The sequence below is a fragment of the Rissa tridactyla genome, chromosome 7 (assembly GCF_028500815.1).
Source record: "Rissa tridactyla isolate bRisTri1 chromosome 7, bRisTri1.patW.cur.20221130, whole genome shotgun sequence".
Taxonomy (NCBI): Eukaryota; Metazoa; Chordata; class Aves; order Charadriiformes; family Laridae; genus Rissa; species Rissa tridactyla.
The window spans coordinates 22706154-22733669 of NC_071472.1; the positions used below are offsets into that span (position 1 = coordinate 22706154).

Genomic DNA, 27516 nt, shown 5'->3' on the forward strand with positions numbered 1-27516 from the left:
TCACCTCACCCCAAATCACTCAGGAACTACAGCTGCCCACTGTGCCACCATGACCACAAGACTACTTTATATATTTCCATACAGCCTTCTATTAAGAAACCTTGTATTTCTCATTTACAAGCTATTTTGTAATTGCTTGCAAAGTAAGAAAACTGCTGTCACAGAGTTACAAACCCAAAAATCATGATAAAGATCCTCTCTTAAGTCTGAAAAAAACAAGTGTGACAAAAGCTGCACAATCACAATGATGACATTGTAATGGGGGAAAAAAAAGCATTGTAATATTAATTTAATTATTTATTTCCTAAAGTAGAAAGTTGGGGTAATGATATGTCAGACGTATATTTAAATAACTGTAAAGACCTCGGTTTTGTCCTGATAAAGAAAATAAGAAAATTAATTATTTGTGCTTTATATTGGCATTTGTGAATGAAAAGGCAAATTTAGTAGGTCAAGTATTTCTAACTCTTCTGTTCCAAAACTTCAAAATACCTATATTACATCTACACAGATACTAGGTGATAAATATTAATTGGAATGAGAGCAAACAAAGATGGAAGCTCTCTTTCACAGTGACAAATTTCAACCACATTTTAAGTCTCCCCTAAGAATCCCCTACCATGCACACATCACTTCGCCACTTTACAAAGCTGATGGAATGGTTACTAAATTTTCATTTATAACATCCTCCAGCAAAAGCTCGATAGGTTACTCCTTTCGGTGCTCAAAGAGAAAAAAAGAAGAAAAAAAAAAAGATCAAAAGAAAGAACCAAAGTAGGAACACATTTTATTAAATCACAGTAGCACATCAAAGAATTGTACAGTACCGAATACTAAATTCCAGCCAATTAAATTGAGTCAAGAACGAATCGCGTCTGAAGCATTTCATTGCTAGAAATCTGCTAAATTTAATGAAGCATCTCTTACAACATTCAGCCACAAATTATATTGCCTGCAGAATGTGTGCTATAGGGCCACAACTCTCAATGAACAGTGTTCATGTATATATATTCTTTTTATATATATATATATATACACACACACACACAGAATGAAGGAATCTAAGAACAATAGAGTTAATTTTTAAAACTTTCCTTACAGTGAGTTTCTTACCTGAAACGGTAATCGCCAAAAATTACATCTCATCTAAAACACCATTTCTGGAACATTGCTCTTACTAGTTGTACCACGAATTTGTTATCAATCAATATGACTTTCAGGCTAAACAGAAATCATTTAGCTGATGCTAATTAATGGCCTCTGGCTTTACCCTTCTTTTTATGTGAAGACTACTACCAGTGCCTGTGGAAACCACAGAAGGAAAACACAAGTTGAATAGACTCCAGCTGAATACAAAAAAAGAACATAAGTGTGTTCTTTTACATATACTTACGTACATGTAAGTATGGCAGCTGGAGGAACTCCTCAATCCATCCCATTACACATGCAAGGGAAATGATGCCCTGACCGAGAGGTGCTACTTGTAGGAAGCAGGAAAGAAATTGCATGCTTACCTTGTCTCGATAAGAAGGAATGGAAGAAAACTATTCCTTGCCTGAGAGCTACTAGGCTTATTAGCTTTGGAGACCCTGCAGGGCGTAAGGAGAGAAAGCAAACAGGGAGCTACCGCCTGAGTCAAACTTGGAGATCGTGAAAGTAGGCAAGCTTCTACATTGTGGAGGTGATCCAAATCTAAGCCTTGCATGTGATGGAAAGAAAAAGACTTTCCATGCAAAACCAGTTTCAACCCACAGAGTTACTGGCCTGCAAGAAAGAGCAACTGCTTCTCAGGCTGAGGGTGAAGATGTGCTTTTGATCCTTTTCTTTAGCCTGTCCTGCCCAACAGTGGTGAGGTCCCCTAATTATCTTAGAGCTGGAGAAGAGCTGATAGGTTAGTCAAAAAGTAAGATTAGTTATCACCACCTGTTAAAGTCAGAGAAGCCATCCCATTTAACTTTGTCATATTCAGACATGGAGTAACTCCTCCAGCCCAGCCTCTCCCCACTGTTCAGAAACAGCTCTCCCTTTTCCAGGTATCTCGCCTCGTTAGAGAAGTTAAGAATGGCCTTACTACCTCTTCCTCACCTTGCCCAGCTCCCCACCTATGACAGGACCACCAGCAGACCCCTAGAGGGGGTATAAAGCCAGAGCAAGGACACAGCAGCACTTCCCCAAAGCAACCTCTCAGCCTGGAGGGAGCTGTAGCTCTGGGCTGTCCCAGGGAATCTGGCAGGGAGCCACCAATGTTTTTTTCCACCCCCCAGGAATTTTTCTAACTGCTTTTCAAGACCCCATAAGCCCTTGGTATCCACGATGTCCCAATCAATACATTTCACAGTTTCATTACACATTGCATGAAAACATCTCCCATTGCTTGCTTTGAACCCCCATCTGCTGGTCACACTTAAGGCACCTATTGTTTTTTTATTTGCTTTTTTTTTTTTCCAATTTGATGATTCCAATATTAAACACCCTGTGCTATGATTTTACAGATAACTCTAGTATTTCAACCTCATCATCCCTCCTCTACACCACAGAGCTCTAACTGTCCCTTGTCCTGAGGTCATCCCCTTCTTCTCACAGCAGCAGACCTACAGCTGGATGCACTGTGTACTTGCGTTTCTTGCTCTACTCTGCAGTCTTTTTCATTCTGGTAATATGTTGTTTTAGAGACTCTAAGACTTTGGGGAGCTTCTCATTCCAAAGAGAATGAGGGATGGCATCTTCACACACAAACACCCCCCACAAAAGCTCTGGCTGATTCAGGATCCCATCATAGCTCAAGCTGGGAGCATCAGTACTCAAACGGAGAAAAACTTTGTTGATCTTACACTGAGGTCATGGCAGGCGCCAACCACCACTCCATGCATGTTCGAAAACACAGCTTAGACAATTTCAAAGTCTATTGGTCTGGTTTGGAAACCAGTATTAAGCCTTGTGCTGCCAGCATCACAGCTACAATAAGGCAGGAAAATGAGCACTGAGAGTGTTAAAACGCTATTAGAAAGTACAACGCATAGGAGAAAGCTGGCAGGAGAAAAAATTTACCATCTGAATTATAAAAAAATAAATCTCTACATTCAGTAATGAATGGATGCTCTTCATTGTCCTTTATTCAGTTTACTAAACTTCTATATGTTAATGTCATATGTCTTGCCTCAGAAAGGTTACAGTGTCTTGGTCGATCTCCTAACATACCCCAGAATCAAGACATTTAAAACCAGCTTAATCCTAAATTTTAAATACACTTTCAGGTCTATGCATTTTCCAGTCTTTGAATAAGCTTTCAAGGAAAGAATGCTTTAGAGAGCCCTTTGAGGTCCATCACAGCTGCTGTGCATTCAACACTTTAAAGTAGCATTAATACAGATACAAACACTTGATAATGGGATCCTGTTTTCTTAAACATTAATACTACCCGTGATTTAAGAATAAGACATTTTTCAGAAGACTTCTTTATTTTCTAGTCACTAAAAATAGCTGGCAGCTTTGACTAGAAATCCCAGTCCTGTTCAATGTACTCATCAATGACATGGATGAAGGGACAGAGTGCACCCTCAGCAAGTTTGCTGGTGACACAAAGCTGGGAGGGGTGGCTGACACAGCAGAAGGCTGTGCCGCCATACAGAGAGACCTGGACAGGCTGCAGAGTTGGGTGGAGAGGAACCTTATGAAATTCAACCAGGGCAAGTGTAGTGTGCTGCACCTGGGGAGGATGGGGGACAGCAAAGGGCTACCAAGATGATTAGGGGACTGGAACACCTCTCTTATGATGAAAGGCTGAAGGATCTGGGTCTTTTTCATCTGGAAAAAAGACAACTGAGCGGGGATCTTATCAACGCTTATAAATACTTAAAGCGTGGGGGTCAGGAGGATGGGGCCAGGCTCTTTTCAGTGGTGCCCAGTGACAGTGGTGCCCACCTAAACATGAGGAGGATCTTCTTTACTCTGAGGGTGGCAGAGCCCTGGCACAGGCTGCCCAGAGAGGTGGTGGAGCCTCCGTCTCTGGAGACATTCCAAACCCCCCTGGACGCGTTCCTGTGCAACCTGCTCTGGGTGACCCTGCTCTCGCAGGGGGGTTGGACTGGATGATCTCCAGAGGTCCCTTCCAACCCCTATCATTCTGTGATTTCACTGACATCTGTAGAAGCTGCCCTGGTAAAAATCATAGCTGGCAGTATCACATGTCAACAACTTCAGCGGAAGAAGTCCTGCCCTTGAAATCTTTTTTGAGAGGCTTACAAACCCAAGAGCACTCAAAGAAGGAAAGAAGCATAGGAAATTCTCGTGCTAGTGAAGAAAGAAATCTTCTGTCTGAGTGAGTTTATTTTTGGTTTTATTCCCTGTAATTAAAAAGTGTCTGCAAATAAGATGCTTTATCAGTTGGGGAACTTCCATTACCTGCTTGCTGACAGACACCACTCTCCCTTCTCTGTCTGATCTGGAGCACACTTAATTACAGTTAGATGACTCTTAGCTGAACTGAAAGATGTTTCTAGCTACCTCTTATACTGCTGCTCTCATTTACTGTCTCACATTTCAGCCAAACCAATACAATTTTAATTCTGGCTTCTGCAGAGCAATTCTAGTTATACAACTGCAATCTACAAATATTGCATATGCCCTCCTTCCTTTCCTGTAAGGTAATTCTCAAAAAAGGAGTTACATAAGATAATTAAAAAATTAATAGGCAACTTCTGATATTGCACTTGCAATCTTAAGAGATATAAAAATACAGAAAGATAAAGAAGTTTCAAAAAAATCTTTGCATGAACAAAGGGGAAGAACTTAAGAATTTGAACTTTAATTTCTCTCCCCCCAATGCGATGATTTAATGTTTTAAATTCATGATGTTTGCGTGGGCATACAGACGCAGGAAGGTCTTCTTGCACCTTCTATTAACTGGGCTCATCCAAGTAGACATGTTATCTGCAGCTTCCTTTCATAAACATGATAGAGATGACATCTGAAGACATACTTCCGGGAGACAACTACGGTTATACAAATGCATGCCCCAAATCTGTAACAGTCCCAAGGAGCCAGTCTCCTGACAAGACAAAAAGTCCAGTGAATGGTTTCCCATATTGATACACTAACACACACACAAAAAAATCCCAAAAGTGGAGAAAAATTGAATGTTTTGCTTAAGGACACCTACAGAATGCCCCTGTAGAAAGATGATATTTTCTCCAGCTCAGGAAGGCACCTTTTATTCGTGCTCAGATATACTCCTTATTGAGATAAGGAGATGTTTTACCCAAAAAATCATCTTATGTGAATTATCCAATTACAGACTTTTTGAAGTCTTGCTCAGGGATATCACCCTCAGAAATAGCTAAAGCATCCATGTGAAGTAACTTCTTTTATACCAAGGAAAAGAAAGTGTTAGCAAGCATATTCCAGTTGATTTCACTGTTTCTGTCAAAGAAAAAAAAGATACATTCTAGTCCAGTTAATATTTGGTAATAGTCCAGTTAATATTTTGGGGGTTGTTTTTTTGAGTTTTGTTTGTTTGTTTGCTTGTTAGGTTGTTTTGGGTTTGTTGGGTTTTTTTTTGTTTAACCCAATGATCTATCTTCTTTATCTCCCAATAAAAATGTTCTGTAACTCTTTCAGACTGAACTACAACTCTTCTGCTCTAAAGCCTGCTACACCGATGGGCTCTGTCAGAGATGCACCGTTTAGCCATTATCACTCAGGGGAAAAATAAGCACATTTGTTATTATATCATATACAATTATTTACAGTCAGGCATAGCACATCAGCATAGTAGCAACACTTCTCTCACTCACAAAAAAAAAAGACAGTTGAAAGACCAATAACAGTAAAAATATTTTTATAATGTTTTAATGAGAACACTTTTCTCCACAGGTTATCAGATCTTAATTACACCATAGAGTTAGCAGCCTCGCAGCAATTCGCCAGTGTGTGCATCAAGATGATTACTGTTTTGGATTATTTCTGTGTTTAAATGCACTTTAGTAATTCAGTAGCTCAGGGTTGGAACAATCAGCATCTAATGAGAATAATCAGCCATGCAAGACCTGCAAGAGATCTTCTAGCTCCTCCTTTCACTTTTCCTTCTTCCATTTCTGCTTTCTCTCATTTATTTTATACACTTAACTCCATCTCCTTTGTCTCACCCCTCCCTTCTGACTGGTCTCTAACCCTCAGCACTGGCACTACCAATATTGTCCCTCTCTTCTTCATTGCTGGTTCAAAACAGGACAATATTTTGTTTAATTAGTCAGTTGTTGGAAAAAAATATGAGACACAAAGTATAACTAGACTAGCATGTAACTATGTGTATTTAAAACACTTAATGCAAAAGTTCCGATTCACTCTTCTATACCTTATTTTAAAACCTACAAAGAAATAATTTTAATTTACGCTTCCGAAGTTTCTTCACAGTCGTCCCTGAGCTCATGAGAAAAAGTCACCTTCAGAAATAATTACATAGTTTATTATTGTGTAAATAAGTACATCTTACTCATGTTTTCTTCATCGTCTACATCCATTGTGAAATATTTTTGCTGGTTTCTTGGCTGGCAAAGACTGCTTCTGTCTGGAAAACAGAGAGTAGGATATTTAAGCTTTAAGGTACCAACATACAAGACAAAGCATTAAATCTCCTTTAAAAGCAGCAGCCTGGACATCGGTTTTGCTTTGGGTTGTCCACAGTTGGACAATTTTCGCATAGTATTTCCCCAAAAGTGCCTATTTCTGTACCTGAGGTGCACTATGAAGAATTGCAAATTCGACAAAGTTTGCAAGAATTTGGGGTTTTGTATGATGAACTACAATATTTTTCATCTGAAGGAGCATGTAAACTACTTTATCTCACTGCCTTTTTTTGTTTTGTTTTTTAAACTCAAAAATAACATCAAGTCTACTCTGCAGGTTACCACACAGACAACTTAAGCAGTCAAAACACAGAAGATGCAGTTTTTTACCCAGCACTAAACTGATGAATTTCTGTTTGGTTTAGTTAAGACTTGACTAAAATGCCTTGTAAAACTGAGATGATCATCAACAACTGAAAGATGTAGCCCTGTATCAGGCGAAGAACAGAGTGGCTAATGTAAGCCCCTCTTCCTACATGTGGATTTTCTTATTAACTGAAACATCCAGACGCTATTACATAGGTTATCTGGCTGAGGGGAAATAGATTTTATTAACCACAGGGACTTTCATTACATCAAGAGAGACCGATCTAAAGGTGAATATCAGCATCTGACACGCAAAATATGTAACCTACCCAGCATTTGGTTTAAAAGAAGGCAACAATTACTCAAATCAAAACCATGAATTTAAGGGTGATGGGTTTTGTGGTTTAGTTTTGGTTTTTGTAATTATTCCAGTTTGGTTTTTCCTGACTAATGAAATACAACATAATATCTGTTGCTTTCTGGGTAATTGCTCCAATCTTATAATGTCACGAGGGCTCCAACAGAGAGCACTGAACCCCAAAACCACACAGGGACTTATACTTTTAAAAAGATATCCATTATTACAGTGAGAAAAAAGTAATGGAGCATTAATAACAGGCTTCACATTCTTACACTGGAGTGGATCAAACCATGGAAATTTGTGTTGTACTTGCCAATCTGTTGAACTTTATACATCTGCCTCTTAGCTTTTCTGAAGCATTACAACTAAGCGTTGTGCTTTCTACGTTCTGTATTGCAATTTTATTTTTTTAATATAATTCATTTTCTGCTGATTCCTCACCACAATTAGATGTTTGGAAAATACCTGAAGAGACTAAAGTCCAGTACAAATACAAAATCATCCTGTGATAATCTAAACCAACACAATCACTTGATAAGGTTGACAATAAAATCAACAACCAACAACAAAGATAGCCACATGCCTGGTTCATAACAACGAATTCGTTCCATCCCTCTTCCCACTGCTTGTGGGAAAATCTAGCTGTAATGCCACTCTACATTAAAACAGAAGGTAGAACTTTGCACTGATGTTCTTCTTAATGCACAGATTGCGTACTATACTAATCCGAGTGCGTAATATGTAATAACCAAGTTTTGCAATAAGAAACTAGCCATTCTGCCCCTATTTATTATTGTAGTAGACACTTCATGCAAAGCGTGGTGAAAAACCAGAGTTCAGGTCTAAACACCAAACATAATGAACTACATCATTGTTTCATTTTGTTCTTTTTAAAGTCAATTGGGTTTTATCTTTGCTAATGTATGAAAAAAGAACAAACCCACAAAAAATTCCATCCAAGAATGAAAGATCTGTAGGGATATGATATAAAGAAACAAATGATGCAGCTAACTGCTCGACAGCGGTGTAACCCACAGGTTACTCTTGTGGGTTACTCCAGGTTACTCCATGCAGTCCTCCTCCAGCACCACAGCTACAAAAGCAGCACTAACCGCCCCGTAGTCCAAACGGCTGGCTGAGCCACGGAGCTATTCATCAACACACTGAGACTTCATTGCTGATCTGCCAGGTGATGACTTCGGGACAGGATAATTGCATGACTTGCACAGTGAAACCGTCACTTCAAAAACAGGTCTTTGTAAAATTGCAACCACTGGCACATAGGTGATTAAAATGTAAATGTGTATATCAGAAACATCAAGAAACTTGTAGTCCAGAAATACCAGATACTGAGAAATGAAGAATGATGTTAAAATATACATACAGAAGCGTAAGTTTGCAACTTTAACATCCATGCTAAATATTGTTATTCAGTAATTTAAAACAATTAAATCTGTTTATCCTCAACTAAACAGATCCTCAGCACACTATTTGTAGTCTTTACAGCTTACTTTTGACAACAGGAGCTAAGCAGCCCTTACTGAAAATGTAAAAGGTATCTTTAGCAATCCTTACACTAATTAATGCTATGTCTCGAACAGTTGAATGACAAAGAAATAGATCACCATGTTTGTGACCGTTCCACACTTTCAAGAACACAGCCCACACGCCTGTATATACCCTGAGTTCCCTACCACCACCATAAAACATTTATGATCATCCCAGTTTGTGACCTGAACAAGTGTCTTTGCTGAGGCAAGATGATTCCTTTTCAGTCCCCAACCCCGTCTCAAGAAGACACCGATTTAAGTAACTAAGAAGATCGTGCACAAACTGGGAGAAGAGGCAGTGACAAAAGATGCAAGAACACAAAAACACACTTCTGAGCACAATGAAGCTGTTCGGATTCCTGACCAGACAGACAGCATAAACTCAAGCAGGTCATAAAAATATGACAAGAGAGACAAGCAGTAAAACTCCCCACTAATTTTGTCACCAGCATTGTGGAATTTCAAGGTCACAAAGCTAAAACACTTGACTCACACATACTACTTCTCCTGAGACTCCCAGGAGCACCTAAAACAAATTACAGAATTTCCACAACTTTTTTTCTTTTTTTTAAATCCAAAGAATATGTGCAAAATCACTATGTAAACTCATCTTAAATGCATCATAGCTTTAGGTAAACTGTGAGTTTCAGAGTGGCAGTCTCTCTCCTAAACCCCTGTCATCATTAACCTTGTGTACTACAACCTCTCTGCTGGTCCATAACAAATCCTGTTTTCCAGGTAATGTGTGCATACTCAAAGAGCTTCTTAGACCATTGCTTCCAGCCTGGGTACACACACATGCGCTTATCCTCTTCTTCCTCCACCCCTTTCACTTTGCAGAAAACTTGTGCAGCGTTTCATGCCCAGCCCAGCTCCATCGTCACTCTCATACAGCTGTGAGACCAATTTGAACTTCATGCCACACAGATGTCAGCTGTGACTGTCCCACCAAGCTTTAGCGTGAGCACAATCACACCAGAAATAACCTCCCTGTAAGCGCCCAGAAAGCTGTAACATTACCTTCCCAAATCCTACCCAAAGCTCTCACTCGATTGCAATGAGCAATGGTCCTAGAAACTGCTACCCAGGAGCAGGTCTGTGAGCCCATGTCACATTGCTGACCTTGCAACACCAATTAACCTACCATTTATGTTTCCTCCCACACCACTAAAGCTGAGAGGCTTCACCCCCTAAGATACTCATGCCTCATCTGACACAGCACAAACCAGCTCCAACCTCAACGCAAATCCCTTTAGCGTCAGTGGACCACTGACATACTTTAGGTGGGCTATTCCTCATCTGAGCTAAAATATTCATGATGACCTGAGGGGGATGCAGAGCTTCCCATCATGTTTTATCCCAGCTCAGGCTATCGCAGCCACAATCGCTGCAGGCTGGCTAGCAAAGTCCCCGTCTTGTGACAGCATCTGTCGCAGTGGAATAACGGGGGAAAAACCAAACCAGTAGCTGAAGTTGCCATAAAGTTGACAGCATGTTTTACGAACTTGAGTAAAACAAAGAAATCACCTCAATCACTCTTCATTTAGATAGAGTTTAGGAGGCATAAAAGCCTTTCAAACATACAAGTGGGAGCTGGTCAGAGTTCCCTTTCTTTCTGGCTTCAACAGCCTCTGGATTTCATCCATACTCCAAAATATGCCCCACTGTGCTGAACAGGGCAGCAGAGCTGCCTCTACTGCTTCATACAGAGACAATTACCAGTCTTTTCACTACAGATGATTGTGCTGCTATGCTAGTGTGTTATGCTAAACAAGAATGTGCAAATGTGTGTGTTGTTTAATGTTGGTAAGTATGTGTTTTATTGCTTTTCTTGCAGCACTGCCTTTCCCTAGACCCATGATCAATGGGGGCTGGGGCAGAGACGCTTGCATCAATGCCAAGCACAGAAGTGCCAGCAATAACTTACGAATAACAGAAATACTTACTGACGAAGAAGGGATGAGTGAAAGAACCGGGAAGGGAAAACAGTTATTTTCCAGCAAAAGTCAAAAGAAATGCCTAGAGCTTGGAGACAACTACTTTCACATAGGACGTGCATGACCAAGGGCGCAGTGGGAGGAAAGGAGGACAGGATGCCCAGGCACCTTACTTTGCTTTTTGTTGGAGTGCTACACAAATGAAGAGCCACAGACACCAAGCTGTTGACATTTCCCCAGTCCCAGCTGGGAAGCAACTTTGGAAAGAAAACACCGCTTCAGAAAAATCTGAGATGTTGTCCTAGAGCGTACTTTCAACACGAGCACAACACATTCAAGAGACCTCTGCCACCCGTCAGACTCCCTGCAACACAACAGCTCAAGGCAGGCCACCCTCAGGCAGGCAGGATCTCACCCCTGTCTGATCCAGGTCCCTGTAAGACCTGGAAATGCCTGACTCATCAGTTTTCAAGACCAAAATGTGCCATGCTTCTGCTGCAGCAGCACCAGCTTGGGCATCTCTCTCACACTTGGTCACTGTCCTCACTAAAGCAAATGGACAGAGAGAGGGAAGAGGGTCATGCAAATCACATAAGGCTCTTGCCATTAAAGAGATTAGAAATTCAAGCAGAACTTTTGCTAAACGAGTTACTTTATTTGCTCTATAAAAGTTGCCTAAATTTGCTTTCCTATTACCATAGGGAAAGCCTGATTCTAATCCTAATAACTCTGTACTATCAAAAAGGCTGTAACTCTTGGCATACTAATATTACCATCAACCAGGTTATCTGTTATGTATATTATAGACAGTATTATGCACAGTTACGTATAGCAGTTAAGAGGAAGCATTTCTCTACAGCAACAGAAGCAGCAACACTTGTTCTGTGTAGAAAGACAGCTCACGTACCACAGTCAACACATATTTAAAAATCCAGTTATGCCGGAAAAGTATAAAAATTGCGTCTATGAAAGAAGACATTTTTTTGTGGGCTATAAAAACCAAACAATGTTAACGCATTATCATGAAAGCACCGGTACTTCAATTTATCATGATGCATATTTCATGACAACCAGGCATGGACCAATGAGGTATTTTGGAATCAGAACCAGACTCCAACATCTCCAAAGTGTTATTGGCATGTTGGATGCTGTGCTGAATTCGGCAAAGGGATACTCGCTTGTTTTCAAATTGCCCCTGCCAGTACTGTATATTGTACATGTGTATACAGTACGCCATGTAAACTATATGTGCCTACTAACCACATTTAGGGTTTTAAAACATACAACTGAAGCAACTGTGAAGACTTAATACACTTTCCCTTGAACTGATCAGCAAAGACAACAAAAACAAAGTGATAGATAATTTTTTTTAACTATTAATTGAAACCATCGCATATTTATTGTTTAAAAAGCAAGCATTTGAAATATGTTTGAAAGAAGCTGAGGTGCTTCAAGAAGTTCCGAAAGATGTTATGTTTTCCAAGCTTGTGAGTATCAGTTCAGGACAAATTTTCCTTGAAAATAAATTAGTTAATTATTAGAGAAAGGACCTGGAAGGTTGTTGAAAAATTAATTTTCCTTTTGAGTAAAGGTTCTTTTCAGAATTATTTATTTCAATGTGTATGAAACAGTAAAATAAAATACTCCCAGGACAATAAAACACTTTCAAGGCTTTAGGCAGTCAGGCTATTCCTAAAGACCACACATAGCTTCAATATCAACTTTAAGAAGTCCATACCCCCACCACATACACCTAATTGAATAGAGATCTAAAGCTTGAGCAGGTGACTGGGAATTTCTTATCTGTGACCAGAATCAAGTGCAATTATTACTGTGTCAGGCCAGAGAGATTTTGGGGGAGTGAGAGCCGATGCAATTATCAGGTCCAAGCCTGAATTAGAAAAAAAATAGGAGGAAGTTAGCTCTCCTTTTGATTTATCACCCTCAGAACTGTGATGCCCAGCACTGTTCATTCCTCACAGCCCAGACAGACTGTCACCACTGCCTAGCCCGCTTTTCAAAACCCATATTTGCTGCTGCCCAAACTTGGAGAGAGGGTAGGAAAACAAGCCAAGCATGCGCCTTGGTCTGTGCTGTTTCTCAGATGTTACTTAAAGCTTAAGTATTTATTAAAATAAGCTTTTATATGCCTGTGGATTCTAAACACAAGTCTTGGTGCTTTGCTAGGTAGGCTCAGATCTGGCTTAATTTTTCCATTAGTTTTAGCCTTGGTGACTATTTTGGAAGCATGGTATTAAAGAGACTTTTTTCCCCTTCCAGAAAAAAAAACCCAATAAATAACCGATGTTTTTACTGAAGTACTACAGCTGCTAATGACATATTTTTCTGTACTGCCACGTTTGCATTCTATAGCATCAGCACAACTCCAGGGTAACAAGAGGAAATTAGCTGACTGTAATCAACCCAACTTGTAAATAATTGTCACCTTATTTAGCACATCAGTCACTCCTGCAGCACCACGGTGCACTCAAGGACAAAAGACTTTTGTACAATTCACTTTTGAATTATTACAGAAGCGATCAGTGAGCTACCTGAGCCAAGCCAGAAGTGAGAAACGCTGCATAGCTGCCTCATGCTGACATACAGGAATAAGCCCTCCTGAGGAGCCGGATTATAGGTCTGGGCTCAGCACCACACGCCCACAGCTGAACATCCTGTTCCTCCAGCCCAAAGGAGAGGAAAAGCAAGCTCTGTCTGCTAAATGCATAAGTAAACAGGAACGCCAGTTGTGTCTCTGTCCTGTGCTTTCTCATGCTTTTGATTCCCCAAATATCATGCTACAGGCACCAAAACTCCCTCTGCATGGTGTGAAAAGGGTTCAGGACAGCATATGGGGTTGGATTGTGCCACCTACATGACCTTATCACTACATTTCAACTCAACAACGCATAGTCCTACTGCATACAAAGCTGTGCGCGCACCATCTTCCCAGGCAGGGAAGAGCCAGAAAAAGAACTACTAACATATAGATAATATTTTAGTATACTAACAGATACAGATTCTTGGATCGTGTACTCCAGAAGCATCCCTCACTTGGCAAACAACTGCGACTGATCTAGACAGACCCTACTTGGCCCTACACTAAAACTGTCTTACCAAGGCTAAGATTTTACTTTGATGTCTAAAGCAAGAAGTACACTTGAAGTCTCTTTTAGAGCACCACAGGTGGGAAGTTATGCTGGGAAGCTGTGTATTTTTCATTACAACTCCCCAAGCACATCGTTACAGCAAGAACAGAGTGTGCATCTTATAGAAGTAACACATCACTGATTTCCATTACTTCTAACTTCTAACAACCACCCCCTTAAAGTCAAAAATACTTTGAAGAGAATGAATTAGATGTACTTATTATTGAAGTCCAAATAACACCTACTTTTCCTAGCAAATAACATTCAAGCAGTATGTATAACATGTAGTAGACAGTATTTAGCTGTGGCAGAGGGAATGAACTTCTCAGCACTTCTTGTACACTTATTAATTAGGAGACTAATCTTCCAAACTTGGTCCCACTGTAGTGTATGGATTTTTATTTTTTTATTTTTCCCCTGGCTTCCGGAGGTACAGGATTAGGAAACTAAAAAAAAAGATAGAAGCCCTTCCATACAAAATAGGGCCCATGTATGCTTTCAGAAATCGGGGGTAGATTTTTTCAGAAAAAGGACTCTGAACTCAGGCTGCTCACTACAGAAAAGAGCTTTCTCTCTTGCCAAAGCATGCTTGATTACTTCTGAAATCATTAATAATTCAGTTATCATTTCATTTTGAAGAATGAACAGCGTTTTTGACTTCTTTGACCTCCAAACTTTTATTCAAGCAGCTTTCATAATGTAGCAAAACTGCAATAATAAACTCATTCACTACCTGTAAATAATCCATTTAGCAACAGATGTCCAGAACCTTTCAGGTTCTACAGGCACAAAGTCTCCACATCATTGCTTCAGCATCAAGGTTTGGTAACTGTCGGTGTAATCCGAGCAAGGCAAGGACAGCTTCTAAAAGGACTCCACTGAAGGCATACATTCGTGTCGGACAGCAGGTGTGAGTAAACTCTCAAATTTTGTTCCTAAAACCTGCTCTGGGGTAAGTGACACAACTGGAGCAATACTCTGAGACCACTGGAAAACCTTTAATTCTGGAAAAAAAGGTAAGAATAAAGGAGAAAGCCTAATGTCTGCTCAGAGGTTTACAGAGCTTTCAAAAATAACAATAAAGAATAATTAACATAAATATTAGTTAACTGATTTGGGTCAGTACATATACAGCATTTTATATGTGCAATAGGGCTGTGGAGAAAGCCTGCTCCTTGGCTACATGAACTGTTTTTTCTCGGGTATACTGCTAAAATAAACTCAGGTCTCAGCTGTACTGTGCTGGTGTAGTAGTGGAGGGGATTTTTGCTTTTAACATGGAGCAACAAACCAAAGTCCAGCTGTTAGCTAAATACATTCTCTGAAGGCAAGTGATTCTGCGCAGCAGCACACCCTGCAATATTTAGACTACAAGTACTGCTAAAAGCTTTCCTTTCCTAAATACATTACATGCCAGCCATGTCAAACAGGAAAATGACATCCAAATGTCTAATTTAAGTGGAGTCACAGAAAAGTACAGTATATTTACACTTTTAACTCTCTCCTTGTTTTGAGTCTCTATTTCCCATACAGTATTTGAAAGATAGAACACCAGAAGTACTTCAAAATGTACTAGCCAACACAACACTATTTGCTTTTATTTCCCCACAAGACCACTTGAAAGATTTTTAACTAAATCTTAGCTATAGTGTAGTGTACACACTACATGAGTACAAAGAGAGATATAATTTGCATTTCTTTTGTTTGAATATTCTGTGTATACTGCACACAAAACAAGTTGTGAAGGATCCTTTTAACAGCTAGTTTATCCTCATCTTGGGGAAAAAAACTAGATATACCTTGAAAGGACAATTTTGCAGCTACCCAATGTTTTATGTTAACAGAGAATGGCATATATGCAAAAAAAATAACCTGATAGATGAAACAAAACTATTATTAGAAGGAAGTAGAAGTCAGAAAGCTACAAGCTTTAGAGAAGTTTCATACTTGTTAAAAAGTACTCTTCCAAGTTTCGAAAGCTAAGTGAAATAAAACGGTGGGAGATGTTGAAGGATTTTATTCAAAATATTTCTTTTACTCTATAAATCCAAGCAGAAAACACTGAAGCTGCACTTAGCAACAAAGGTTCAAACCTCACCTGAAAAATTCTACATTTAAGTCCCCCCCCAGTACTTTATTTCAGCTGTACAGCACTTAAAACACTACCTTCCTGCTCTGATCATTTCTTCTGCCTCCGTTTACAGCGCCGCCAGACCACGCTGAAGCGGGTCCCCATGCCAAGAGCTGTGGCTAGAAGAGACGCCATGCGCACACCTACAGTCCACCACGGCCAGCCTGGCTCGCCAGCCTGCTGCAACCCTAGTCCCCTCCAAAGACGCAGCAATGTATTCCTGAAAAGAGGGTCACCCCTGTGTTTCCTTGCGCTGCCTTCGCCCAGCGGAGGCCAGTTCCTTGAACCGCAGGAGGCACCAATGCACAGTCTGGTGAGCAAAGAGGAACTAACACTGCAGCTCATCCGTACCTGCCACATGAGGCACTTGTGACAATAAACCCTTCAGTAGGTGAGAGAGGCAAGGAAGTTTTCTTAAAAAGACGATATCAAAGTCATCCTCACTACTGAGTGTGGAAAGGCAAATTTATTTTTGTTTTGTTATTAAAAAAAGGAGGGCAACTCTTTGGTATGGCTTCAGCCTTACGCTTATCTCAGAAACAATGACAGACATAAGCAAGGAAATGTCTATACATCCTAATGCATAAATCCAAGATGCCTTCAGCATCCTTTGTAATAGTTTCTCATGTTCTTAGTTATGTGTTTCATACATTGCCTAGAAATGCACAAAATATATTTGTGACCAGCGGGAATACACAAATATGCAAAACTCAAAGAGCAATGTTTTAGTTGTACATTTCCCATATGAGGGTTTGAATGCCGGGTCTTACCAGGAGACTTCACAGTGTCAATATTAACTGTAGCATTTTCCACCTTTTTTATAAACAAAAAAGCAACATGTGACATTATGGGATAACGTGATATTATTCTGCTTCCCCACTTTGAGCAACCAACTGAACACATTTGTCCTGTGGATCCTGTGGATCAGCAGCACAGACTGGGGGTTGCTGCTATCCTTTAATCCTGCCTGCAAATTAGAACTTTCAGGGCAAAAAATATCATCCGTCAGGGAACGTTTGCAGGTGCAAGCTCCCCAGGTTTCTTCAGTGTGTTACCAGGGTGAGGAGACTTCTCTGACAAGTCGCCTCCACCTGCTCTCAGTATATTAGGCCTTGGCTCTTTGGAAGACAGCACACGATTGGATCTGGCATTTTAAATCAGCAGCACTTCACTAACTAAAACCAACACACTCAAGCTCTCCACTGGGACTGGGTTGACCTGCAAACAAGGAGCACTACCTCTCCACCTCCTGCTCCCTCTGCTGGCACTTGTTCTCCAGATCCTAGGTCTGTGATGGTTTTCCATCTCCAGTCTGTGATGGAAAACTTCTGAGACTGAGTTAACTTATTGACTGAAATGATTTCTGCAGGACACCTAAGTGCTAAGGGCTGCAAATTCCCTGCTTACTTCAGAGGAGTTGAAGTTCTACTTCAGCATCTATGTTAATGGGCACTGCTTCACTGAAGATAAAGAAATATCAACAAGACCATTCATGCTCAGTTTACACAATTTAAAAAGAAGAACTTGCCATGATGGAACAAGCTACCAATGCCATAGTCATGCTACCACGTGTTCGCTACCATCAAGGAGCCCAGGAGGAAATGAGCCCCATCACCATCTAAGACTAAGTCCCCAAACCAGTCTTCCCTGGGGCGACAAGATATGATATTCCTTTGCAGCATACAGAAGGTCAGGCATTTTCTTATGCTTCTAGCATCTCTCCTTTCTTTACTAAACACTGCCCACTTGGCCTCACAGACCAGAGGCATGCTCTGGATTAACATAGCAACGTTTCTCCCTTCATGGAAACAAGAAATAGCCTCATTTAAAAGTGACGATAGTCTAGCATTAGGGCCTGCAATGCTACATCCTGATGGGTCTACACAGTCATGGCAAGATTAAGGCAGATGGAGGGCTACGAAGATGATTAGGGGACTGGAACATCTCTCTTATGAAGAAAGGCTGAAGGATTTGGGTCTTTGTAGTCTGGAAAAAAGACGACTGAGGGGGGATCTTATCAACGCTTATAAATACTTAAAGGGTGGGTGTCAGGAGGATGGGGCCAGGCTCTTTTCAGTGGTGCCCAGTGACAGGACAACAGGTAATGGGCACAAACTTGAGCATAGGAAGTTCCATCTCAACATGAGGAGGAACTTCTTTACTCTGAGGGTGGCAGAGTACTGGCACAGGCTGCCCAGAGAGGTGGTGGAGTCTCCATCTCTGGAGATATTCAAAACCCGCCTGGACACGTTCCTGTGCAACCTGCTCTGGGTGACCCTGCTCTGGCAGGGGGTTGGACTAGATGATCTCCAGAGGTCCCTTCCAACCCCTGCCATTCTGTGACCAAGGAAACCCCAGTGAAGCCCACAGTTCGTGTCAGCACAGGCACTAGCTGTGTGTGGGCAGACCACTTTCCCGTCTGACCAGACCTAATTTAAGACTGAAGTTAGCGGTTCTGTGCCTCACTAATTAACAGTTTCAGGCCAAGTCTGACATTTAATCCACATTAAGCTGTGTGTGATGGGGAAGGACAAGGAGGGTGAGGTACCTGAATCTACACGTCCTTGAAGGAAAAGCACCATTGATACACAGAAAGAGAAAGGAAAAAAAATACTCCTTAGGGGAATGAAAATCCATTTTGTTCCTTTGAGCAAATAGCATACTTTGTAAAAAGCAAAATAGCAGCCTGTGAAAGCACTGAGCTCTTTACCATAATTCTTCCAGCTGTTGAAACTTTCACCACCTTGTTCTCACCACAGGGGAGAAAGATGTACATAACAACATGTATTTCTCCTTCTCTTTCAGAGAAGAGTTGCTGCATTAGGTATTGAAAGTCCAAAAGTGATTTTGCCTTCAACAATTAACTTATTTGCCCTAACCTGCCAGAGATTTAGTTCACAGGACTTGGTGTAAAGACTGAAAAAAAGACTCCTCCAGCTCATCCCTGTAGCTCTCCTCTCCAAAGCAGCTCCTACTCTACTGACCACTGCTGCCCAAAGCAAAGTGACTCTCGGGTATGAGAATCGGGAAGATCTGAGATAATTTTAGTTTGAAGAATGACAGCTTTCAATAGAGAAATAAAGTCTCTAAAAGCTGACTGCTGACAAAGGAATATAAACAATGCACTTGGGAGAGAAACTTAGTGACCCACTGCATTCGTTTGCAGTTGGCACATTAACAACAGTTTTAGGAAATAAAAAATATGCAATATGTAATATGCATGAGATTCGATATTCAATATCCAAAAATATGTTGCAAAGTCTGCATGATTAGAACAAAGCAGGTTAAAAGCTGAATGTAAGGAGGCAGAGGTGACACACCAGAACCAAAACGCAGCATTCAGTTTTAATGTATACCTTGGAAGCAGTAAATCCTGTAACATCATCTATTTCACAGATTCAAAGCCTGCAAAGGCATCAAGGAGAAACTGGACTCCTCCTCTCCAAAGAAAAAGCAATTCCCAGGGTGAATTAGGTTACATACCTATGTATCTTGAACGCTTCCATCTCACGCACATCACTGAATTAGGAACACAGAAACACTAAACAACTAGGGTGTCCTCCACCAAAACCCCAGAGACTGATGGAAACGTTTGGTAGCATCTCAGTTCTCTCCTCTATCACCTAGATCACTGGAATAAAGTCAAAGTGTCTGTGGATTTATGGCTTGTGATAGACATGGTTTTGTGGCTAAGTATTTGTGAGTTCCACCTGCAGACCCTATAGAAGCTGGATCTACAGTCCCTTCCCATCTAGGTTGCCTAGTACCAGGAGGCTCAAGGCTAAGCTGCAGCTCTTCTGCCAGACGCAGCACTTTTAGCTACCTGGCACTCTTCACAAAACTCATAGGAATAATCTACCATATCTTTAGGTACCCACCAGACTCAGTCCAAATCAGCTAAGTTGGAAAGCTGCTGGGCAAAGGAGAAAGAGGACAAAAAGAGTTTGATCACGGAACACAAAAGATTCTCACTATTACTTTTTTCTTTTTTTTGTTTTTAATGCATTAATACATTGCATGAAAATCTCTACGCACCAAGAACACCCATATGAATCTCATTTACTTACAGATTTGGCCACTATTATCTGCTTACTTTATACACTCTTTGAAGAAACAGTCGCACAGTGATTTTGTAATCACTCTTAGGGATTATTTTTTTCCCAACGTGCAATTCACATACTTCTGAAGCACAAGGATGGCATTACAGGCCAACAAGAAGTTTTCCTTCAAGTCTCGTGTACTGCAGCAAGAATGAATGTAAATTAGCAGCAACCACTAGAATCTGTATGGGCTAATTACAGCCTGAGCATTTGCTCGGCACAGCAAATCTCAAAGCACGGAGCTGCTGGGTGCACACCAAGAACCCCAAGAGCTCTGGTACCATGTGCCTCAGCTTGCAGTTCAACTCCTCAGGTGATTAAATCCCCTCCAACAGCACCATCTACTGTTACACTACAGAAATAAATGATTTTACATCACTTGCTCCCTTGACCAAGGAAATCTAAAGCCCATCTCCAAATTAGAAATAACTTAAAATATTTGCAGATATATTTTACAGTAAACTATTTTATAACCTATATTTATTATAAAGTTCTGTTTTAGGTACCACTACCTATCCTTATTACTGGCTTACTTTGAGGACAGAGCATTTAATTTTTAACATACGTTATTTCTGAAGGCCTCATCAAATACTCATGACTGTCAGAAATGTATTTAAGATATGCTTCCAAGGAAAAAGTAGTAACGATTCAGAGGAGAAAACTGAGCAGCCTTGATCTCCCAATAAGTGACACCAGTACTTTCAGCATCATTTAAAAAAATAACAGATGCAGCTACACAGTGGTGCTATGGAAAATAATAGCTAACTGTAAGAAAAATCTGAAATAGTTTTAAAGGAGGTTAAAGGAGTCTCAAAGATCTTGAAGATACTTTATAAAAAGAAAAAAAAAAGTCACGCAAGGTGGAGTGATGTTTAGCGTTAGGAGACAGACTTATAAATTGGACATATTTCTTCCTTTCCCACCACAATCAATCATAAAGCTTGGCTCAAACACTCAGCAAACTCAAGTCCTACGTGCCAGCTTTGCATATTTATTTTATTAATATGGATTTGATAAAATTTGCAGTCAGAAGGGTAATTTTTTGTAAATTGTACATCGACCTGATACAGTTAGATATTTCTTAACAACATCTTCTCTATTTTCAAACTGCACTGATCTAATATCTTTGAAGGGGGTTAGTGTACAAACATAAATAAAAGTTATATATAAAATAAGAAAGTTTTAAATAACTCTTTAAATGTATTAAGATGAATTCTCTCCTCCAAGTTATGATCTGAACACATCAATCAGAAGACAAAGAATCTCACTATGTATTTGCCAATGTAGTCTGCTTACCTTTTTAACTATCAGTCACAGACACATGCAGATTCTGCAACCTGCAAAAAGAGGAAACACAGTTAGTATTTTTTTCTTTTACAAATATAGGTGCATTACAAATGGCAATTCCTGACCTTGAAAGGGACAAATTTCTGATTCTGTAAGAATAAATAATACATACTGCATATACACAGTCACAGAGCCAATTCCCTTGTAACTCCAGCAAAGGGAGGGAGAGAAACAATTCTGGACGTTCCTGGTTGGGGAAAAAAAAATAATAAAAAAAGTCAAGACTGAAGCTGTTTAGTACTTGGGGCCAACAGAAACATCCCGGCAGTACAAGCAATCATTTAGCAGAACCTAATCTGCAATCTCCGCACCTTCAACCAGAAAGAGTCAGCAAAAAATCTGGCCAATAATGGCTTAAAACTAAAATCAACTTCCATGTTATTGCAGCCAATTCATCCTGCAAGCAAATCTGAAGTGGTTGTCTTGTTAGATTATTTTTTTTTAATGTAGGTCTTATTTTTATTTGTTGATTTTAATCCATATAATCAACATCTCACACTACAAATCCCCTTTTCAAACACCGGTTTCCTGATAATACTGGCATCATCTTGCTTTCTCCTGAAGTGCCTGCAAAACTGGAAAACCCCTCAACTACCAGCAGCGGGGTAGGAAAGAAATGGCAGATGTAAGGTAAGAAGGATACAGGATAGAGGAAAGGACTGATGCTGCAAGAAATTTTCTTTTCTTTCCAGAAATACATATAAACTGCATGTCTGTTCAACCAGGAACAGATGGTTTTATTTTTGCAGATAACCTCCTAGTTATAAAAAAATATTTATGGGACTTAATCAATGTGAGCATACGCGATTCTAAAATGGTTCAGCAAATCACAGAACCTATTTCCAAAGCAACAGAGTATTTCAGTCAAGTGGCTACGTTCTGCAAAAAGTCCAGCAGTTGATCAGAATGGGGACACCACCGGGACCTCTAAAGGATTTTGATATTTGCACATTGAAATGAAAAAAATTCTCTGCTGTTACACTGCCCACAAGAGGGTGCTGGCACCCTACAAAAACTTTCACTAAATTTTTAGTTATACAGCATGCACAGCACAGCTATGGACAATACAAACTGATGGATGCATAAATCATATCTTAAACTGTTTGGGTCAAGTTAGACAAGAAGGTATCTGACACAATATTTAACATCCATATACTGGAAGACTGCATTAATTCAATCTTGGGTTTTTTCAGAGACATTTCCCAACGCTTCATGGTGGTATTTTCCAATAATCCAGAAAAATATGCCAATGTTATACTGGTCTTAGCATGAAGTCATAAAAATGCCTAGAAAGCTCAACGCAATCTCAACTGAAGTCAGCTTCCTGTGCTGCAATGGACTATACTCAAGACCACCAAATGGGGAGATAGTACTTACAGCATGATGATTTACCATTTTCTTCAATATTTGCCCAACCTAGTAGCCCCACATCCACAACAAAAAACTCTTACAAACCCTTGGAGTATGAGCTATCAACTATGTGTGATATGAAATTCCAGTATTTCTGGTAACATCCACCACAAAAAAAGTTATTTTTTCTTAAAAATGAGTTTTTGATAATTCTCATTCTACATGAGCATTGCTTTAAAGTTATAATTAATCCTAAAACAACACACTGCTAGTAATTTTTGACTAAGTTTTTATATTGGTATAACCTTGAGTTGTTTTACAGATTGTATTCCTTATATGCAATATTACGCCAGTCGGTAATTCGCTGAGTTTCAAGCTAAAGAAACACAATTCATGAGACTTGGGACTTAAAATAAGCTTCACCACTAAGTGCAAAAAATCATTATATGTTGACAGCTGCAGAAAGTTTTACAGGGTAACAACCAGCCCATAGGCACGACGCATATGAAACAGTTTTACAGTACTACTTAAAAATACATCTACAGTGAAAAATCAAAACATTTATTTTCTAACTTTTAGTTTTCTAGCTGGCAAACCACAGCAGTCCAAATCTGGATTGAGGGAGGCGGGTGGCAGCTGGCAGAGCCCAGACAGGGCTGGGTGCTGCTTCTGCAGAGTATGGCCACACTGGCACCGGAGTGCCTTTGCCCACTCCAAAGACATTACACTCACCTGCTCAACACCAGGGAAAAATGCCTTTTAAAATTTTTTTTGTTTTAGAAATCCACTTATATTTTAATCTCATACAAACTGGGCACGCCATGCTGTTTGCACTAGATCTTCGCAGCGGGCAGAGCCATGTGTGGAGACACCTGCTTGGGGCTCTGAGGACGTTTGCTCAGCAGAGGATCACTCTGCCTTCAGGTTTTGTGGCTCCCACACCAACGTCAGCAGAAGAAGAGACCCCTGTGAGCCAGCCTCCAGCCCAGAATGCACGGTCCAGCACTAACCCACTCCACCGGCAAGCATGGGCTGGTGAAGCCAGCTTCACTGCTGAAGGACCATGGGCAGTAAAAACTGGCAGAGACAAAAATGAGACTTGTAACACCTTAAATCAGTAAAGATGCTAAATGGGAAAGAAAGGGAAATACCACAATGTTACAAAAACCAGGAACAAACCCCTCATTTCCAGCATGTTCTACGTGGCTTTGCCTGGTGGCAGATGGATAATTCAGGGATTGCTCAAGTCCCAACATGCGTCCTCACCACCTTTTGCAGAGAGCAAACACTTTGCTTGCCAGAAGGGGCTCCTCTAGGAGCTCAGCACCTCCCCACAGCATCTCCACATCGTTACTTCCCAGCAATCAGTAAACCAATTCTTAGTCCCTTACAAATGTCAGGAAACAGCCCCCAAAGGAGATATGCACGTTGCCTTGTTGGCATTTGCTTCCCTCATGAAACTACAATTATCATTTTAATACAGGTTTATCCTCCTGCCACAGACAGGAGTAAAATAAAAGAGTTCAAAAGCAAGCCTGAGAAGAGTTCTTTTTCACCACATGGCTAGAATAACAATTAAAAAATCAAAACAAATGGAAATAAAGTGACTTCTGAACAGCTTAATTTCTAAAAATGAATAGTGAGTTTATTTACCAGTAAGAGTTCAGAAACACCCCCAACATGGCAGGGCAGCAAAGGATACCTGAAACCCATTTGAAGAACACGTCATGCTGGACGTTTAGGACTTTCTGAAAATACTAACTTTTTAAAGCTCAACTGAAAACGTTTCAAAGCAATAAGAATCGAATCAGAGATCTGATAACTAACTTCATTACATAGACTCATCTCACATGTACAAAGCAGCATCTTTAGTTTCTCAGAGGTAATCTGCTGGCCCTTTGAAAGCTTTCTTAGGAAAAAGGCACTGAGAAGTGCATCCAGCTAAAATTTTGAGGTCTTCATTGGTCAACAAACAATCCAAAAATCTTTGAGAAAGGAGAAAGATTGCAGGGCTCTCCTTAAACAATGAAAATCTTCCTTGAAAGGCAATGAAGGCCGCCTTGGCTGAGCAAGTGGTGGGGTCCTGCGACTCCAACTCTATAGCTATCACTGCCACTTTGGTCACCTTGGCCAAACAACACCCTGCTCCATCAGCCCATCCCATGCCCATCTCCTCCAGCCCGGAGGAGAAAAGGCACACTGCCAGGCAGAGACCCATGTTAAGGGGTCAGACGATGCAATGCCCCGACATGGGCTCCTCCATGGGGAGCCAAAGCCCCAGGTCCCAGGCGTGACACCAGCCAGGGACCCCCATTCAAGGGGATCAGGCACCCTCACGTTGGGCACACACGCAAATGCTTCCATGTTCCCTTACGGTAACTTACAGTGATTTTCCAACGTATTTTAAATTTGCAAGATGCTAGAAGCATAGATTCAGTTCTGTAAGACTGTGGGGGGGAAAAAAAGGATGGCCAATTAGAGACCTCCAAAACACCCACCCACAAGGGACAGGAGGTACCACCTCAAGACAGAAACCTGCAAGAACCACCCAAAGTTGGCAAGGCAACTACCCGGAGGCGCTCATCACCAGCCATGTGGACAGGACAAAAAAATAACACCTCCAATCTTTACATATTAACTTTCCTATTTATTTGACTTTTCTGGTGTTGAAAACCACAAGTAAGCTGCTGAGGCATCTCAGCTGCACACATCCACATGACAAAAACCACAGGCATATTAAATCCAGCATCCTCTGCCCTTCCAATTTTAATGCTGGGTCAGGAAATAGCATTGCTTAGAGGTAGAAAGCCAGTTGCATTGCACAGTTCATTTTTGCACAGTTCATTTTTGCACAGTTCATTTTTGCACAGTTCACGTCCTGATGCAGATTGAGTCAAGACATTTCACAGAGAGGTCAAATAACAAACTCAAAAGATGGTGTATTTTTCATGCAGATACAGACATGGTTTTTGCTAAGTGATTTACACCCTCCCTAGGCACCAGAGGAGCCAAGTTTTTTATTAATTAAAATGGACTTGCTTCAGCCTCTCAACCCCAGATTAAGGCAAGCAGCTGGAAGAAACCTTTACTCCAGCCTGAACTATCTGCCTAGTCCTCTGCTGGGACACGAGTGCCAACACACTCTGGCTGCAAAGTAAATGCAGCTGATTGTGATTTTCAGTTGGTTGTATTTAATTTCTAGAATTTGTCCTTCCGGGTATTTTTCTATACCATCTTCAAGTGGTAGACTCAGTCGTGTTAGGTTTACAATTGGACTCAATTATCTTAAAGGTCTTTTCCAATCTAAATGATTCTATGATTCTTCGCCTTTAACTAGGAATCTTTCCCACTTCAAAATGCCACCACCAGTTTTCAAAGAGAAGGGTACCTCCAGGCTATCAGGGCATTGGTCTCACTCTTCCTCTTCTATTCTCACAGGGAACACAGGGAAGAGACGCCTTTATGGAAGATTTTCATCCTGACCCCAGAAAAATATAGCATTAGCCTGCAATAGAAGACATGATACATCTTTTCATACACAAAGGGGACAAGTCTCTGCCATAAACTATAAACTCAGTTCAACTACAGAACGGAGTTCTCCTCTGGAAATAGTTTTTCCATCTAAATATGAAGAAACAACTTGACATCTATGATGATATATGCCTTATCAGACTGAATTAATAATAGCCCAAATCCAAACCATGAACCCTATTAGCCCTTTGAATTGCTCATTTAAAATTCCAAAATAAATTAGGAAAGACTAGCAACTGATTATCATAATGAAAAAAATAGTTTGAGGCAGAAAGGACATACATGCTGCAATTGGAAAAAGCAGTAAGTGCAGGTTATACACAATACAAAGCTGTCAAATGTGCCTTCTTCACCTGGCATAAAACAAACTTTTTTTGAATTTATGTATAGAAAGTATCTGTTTGTAAGACACTGAAACCAAGTTCACTTACACTTCAAAAACTATGAAAATTCAGCAGCTGCTAAGCAACAGGAATTAGATTAGTATCCACAGGGAAAAAAAAAAGTGCTACTCCATGAAGTAATATCCAAGCTATTACTGCTTTTGCTGGAGGTATCAAATAAGATTACATCTATACACTCAAAGATTCAAATGTGTTTATCAGGAACAAATACAGGTGTAAATTATTTTTTCAAACATTCTCTGATGAAAAATGGTTTCACATATTCACATAATATCAGGAAGGAACTTTTAATTTCTGATTTTTAATTTTGTGATCCCCTATATTTGGAAAAGCATATTAACAATGTGTTGACATACTGGTTATTTATGACAGCCTAAAACCTCAATATAAAATTTCAATACTGAAACAGCATTATTTCAAAATCAAAGATTTTAATGCCGCTCTTCCTTTCTACAGGATCACGACATCCCATGTATAACACCAGTCACCTTAGAAGAGAATGTGACTGAAGCCAAAGAAATTATTCACTTGAGCAAAATAACAATAAATGTTTTCAGGGGAATCTAGGCTTTAATCTTCTTTTTCGTGATTTCACTATAGCTAATGTTTAAACTGTTACATTACTCATTTATCTGTTTTAAACATTAGTCAAACTGAAATAGTACAATAGTGCAATCTCAAGACTAAGCAGCAACTTTTGAAATACAAAGGAATTTAAGAAACCAAT

The 27516-nt window shown here is 40.2% G+C and overlaps 1 protein-coding gene across 5 annotated transcripts in view; it reads right to left on the minus strand.

Annotated features, from left to right (window-relative positions):
• ADARB1 (adenosine deaminase RNA specific B1) overlaps window positions 1–27516 on the minus strand; it is a 90912-nt gene that overhangs the window by 45035 nt on the left and 18361 nt on the right. For 2 of the 5 annotated variants that reach the window (XM_054209371.1, XM_054209374.1), the window contains exons 2-3: window positions 21454–21494; window positions 6491–6565 (exon numbers count right to left, since the gene is read on the minus strand). In XM_054209371.1, the coding sequence (XP_054065346.1) occupies window positions 6491–6518 (28 nt within the window). In that variant the 5' untranslated portion in view covers window positions 6519–6565; window positions 21454–21494. Of the gene's footprint in view, window positions 1–6490; window positions 6566–14659; window positions 14931–16092; window positions 18726–21453; window positions 21495–21616; window positions 21661–26242; window positions 26360–27516 lie in introns of those variants that run through there. The other 3 variants (XM_054209373.1, XM_054209372.1, XM_054209375.1) reach the window with 3 other exon arrangements.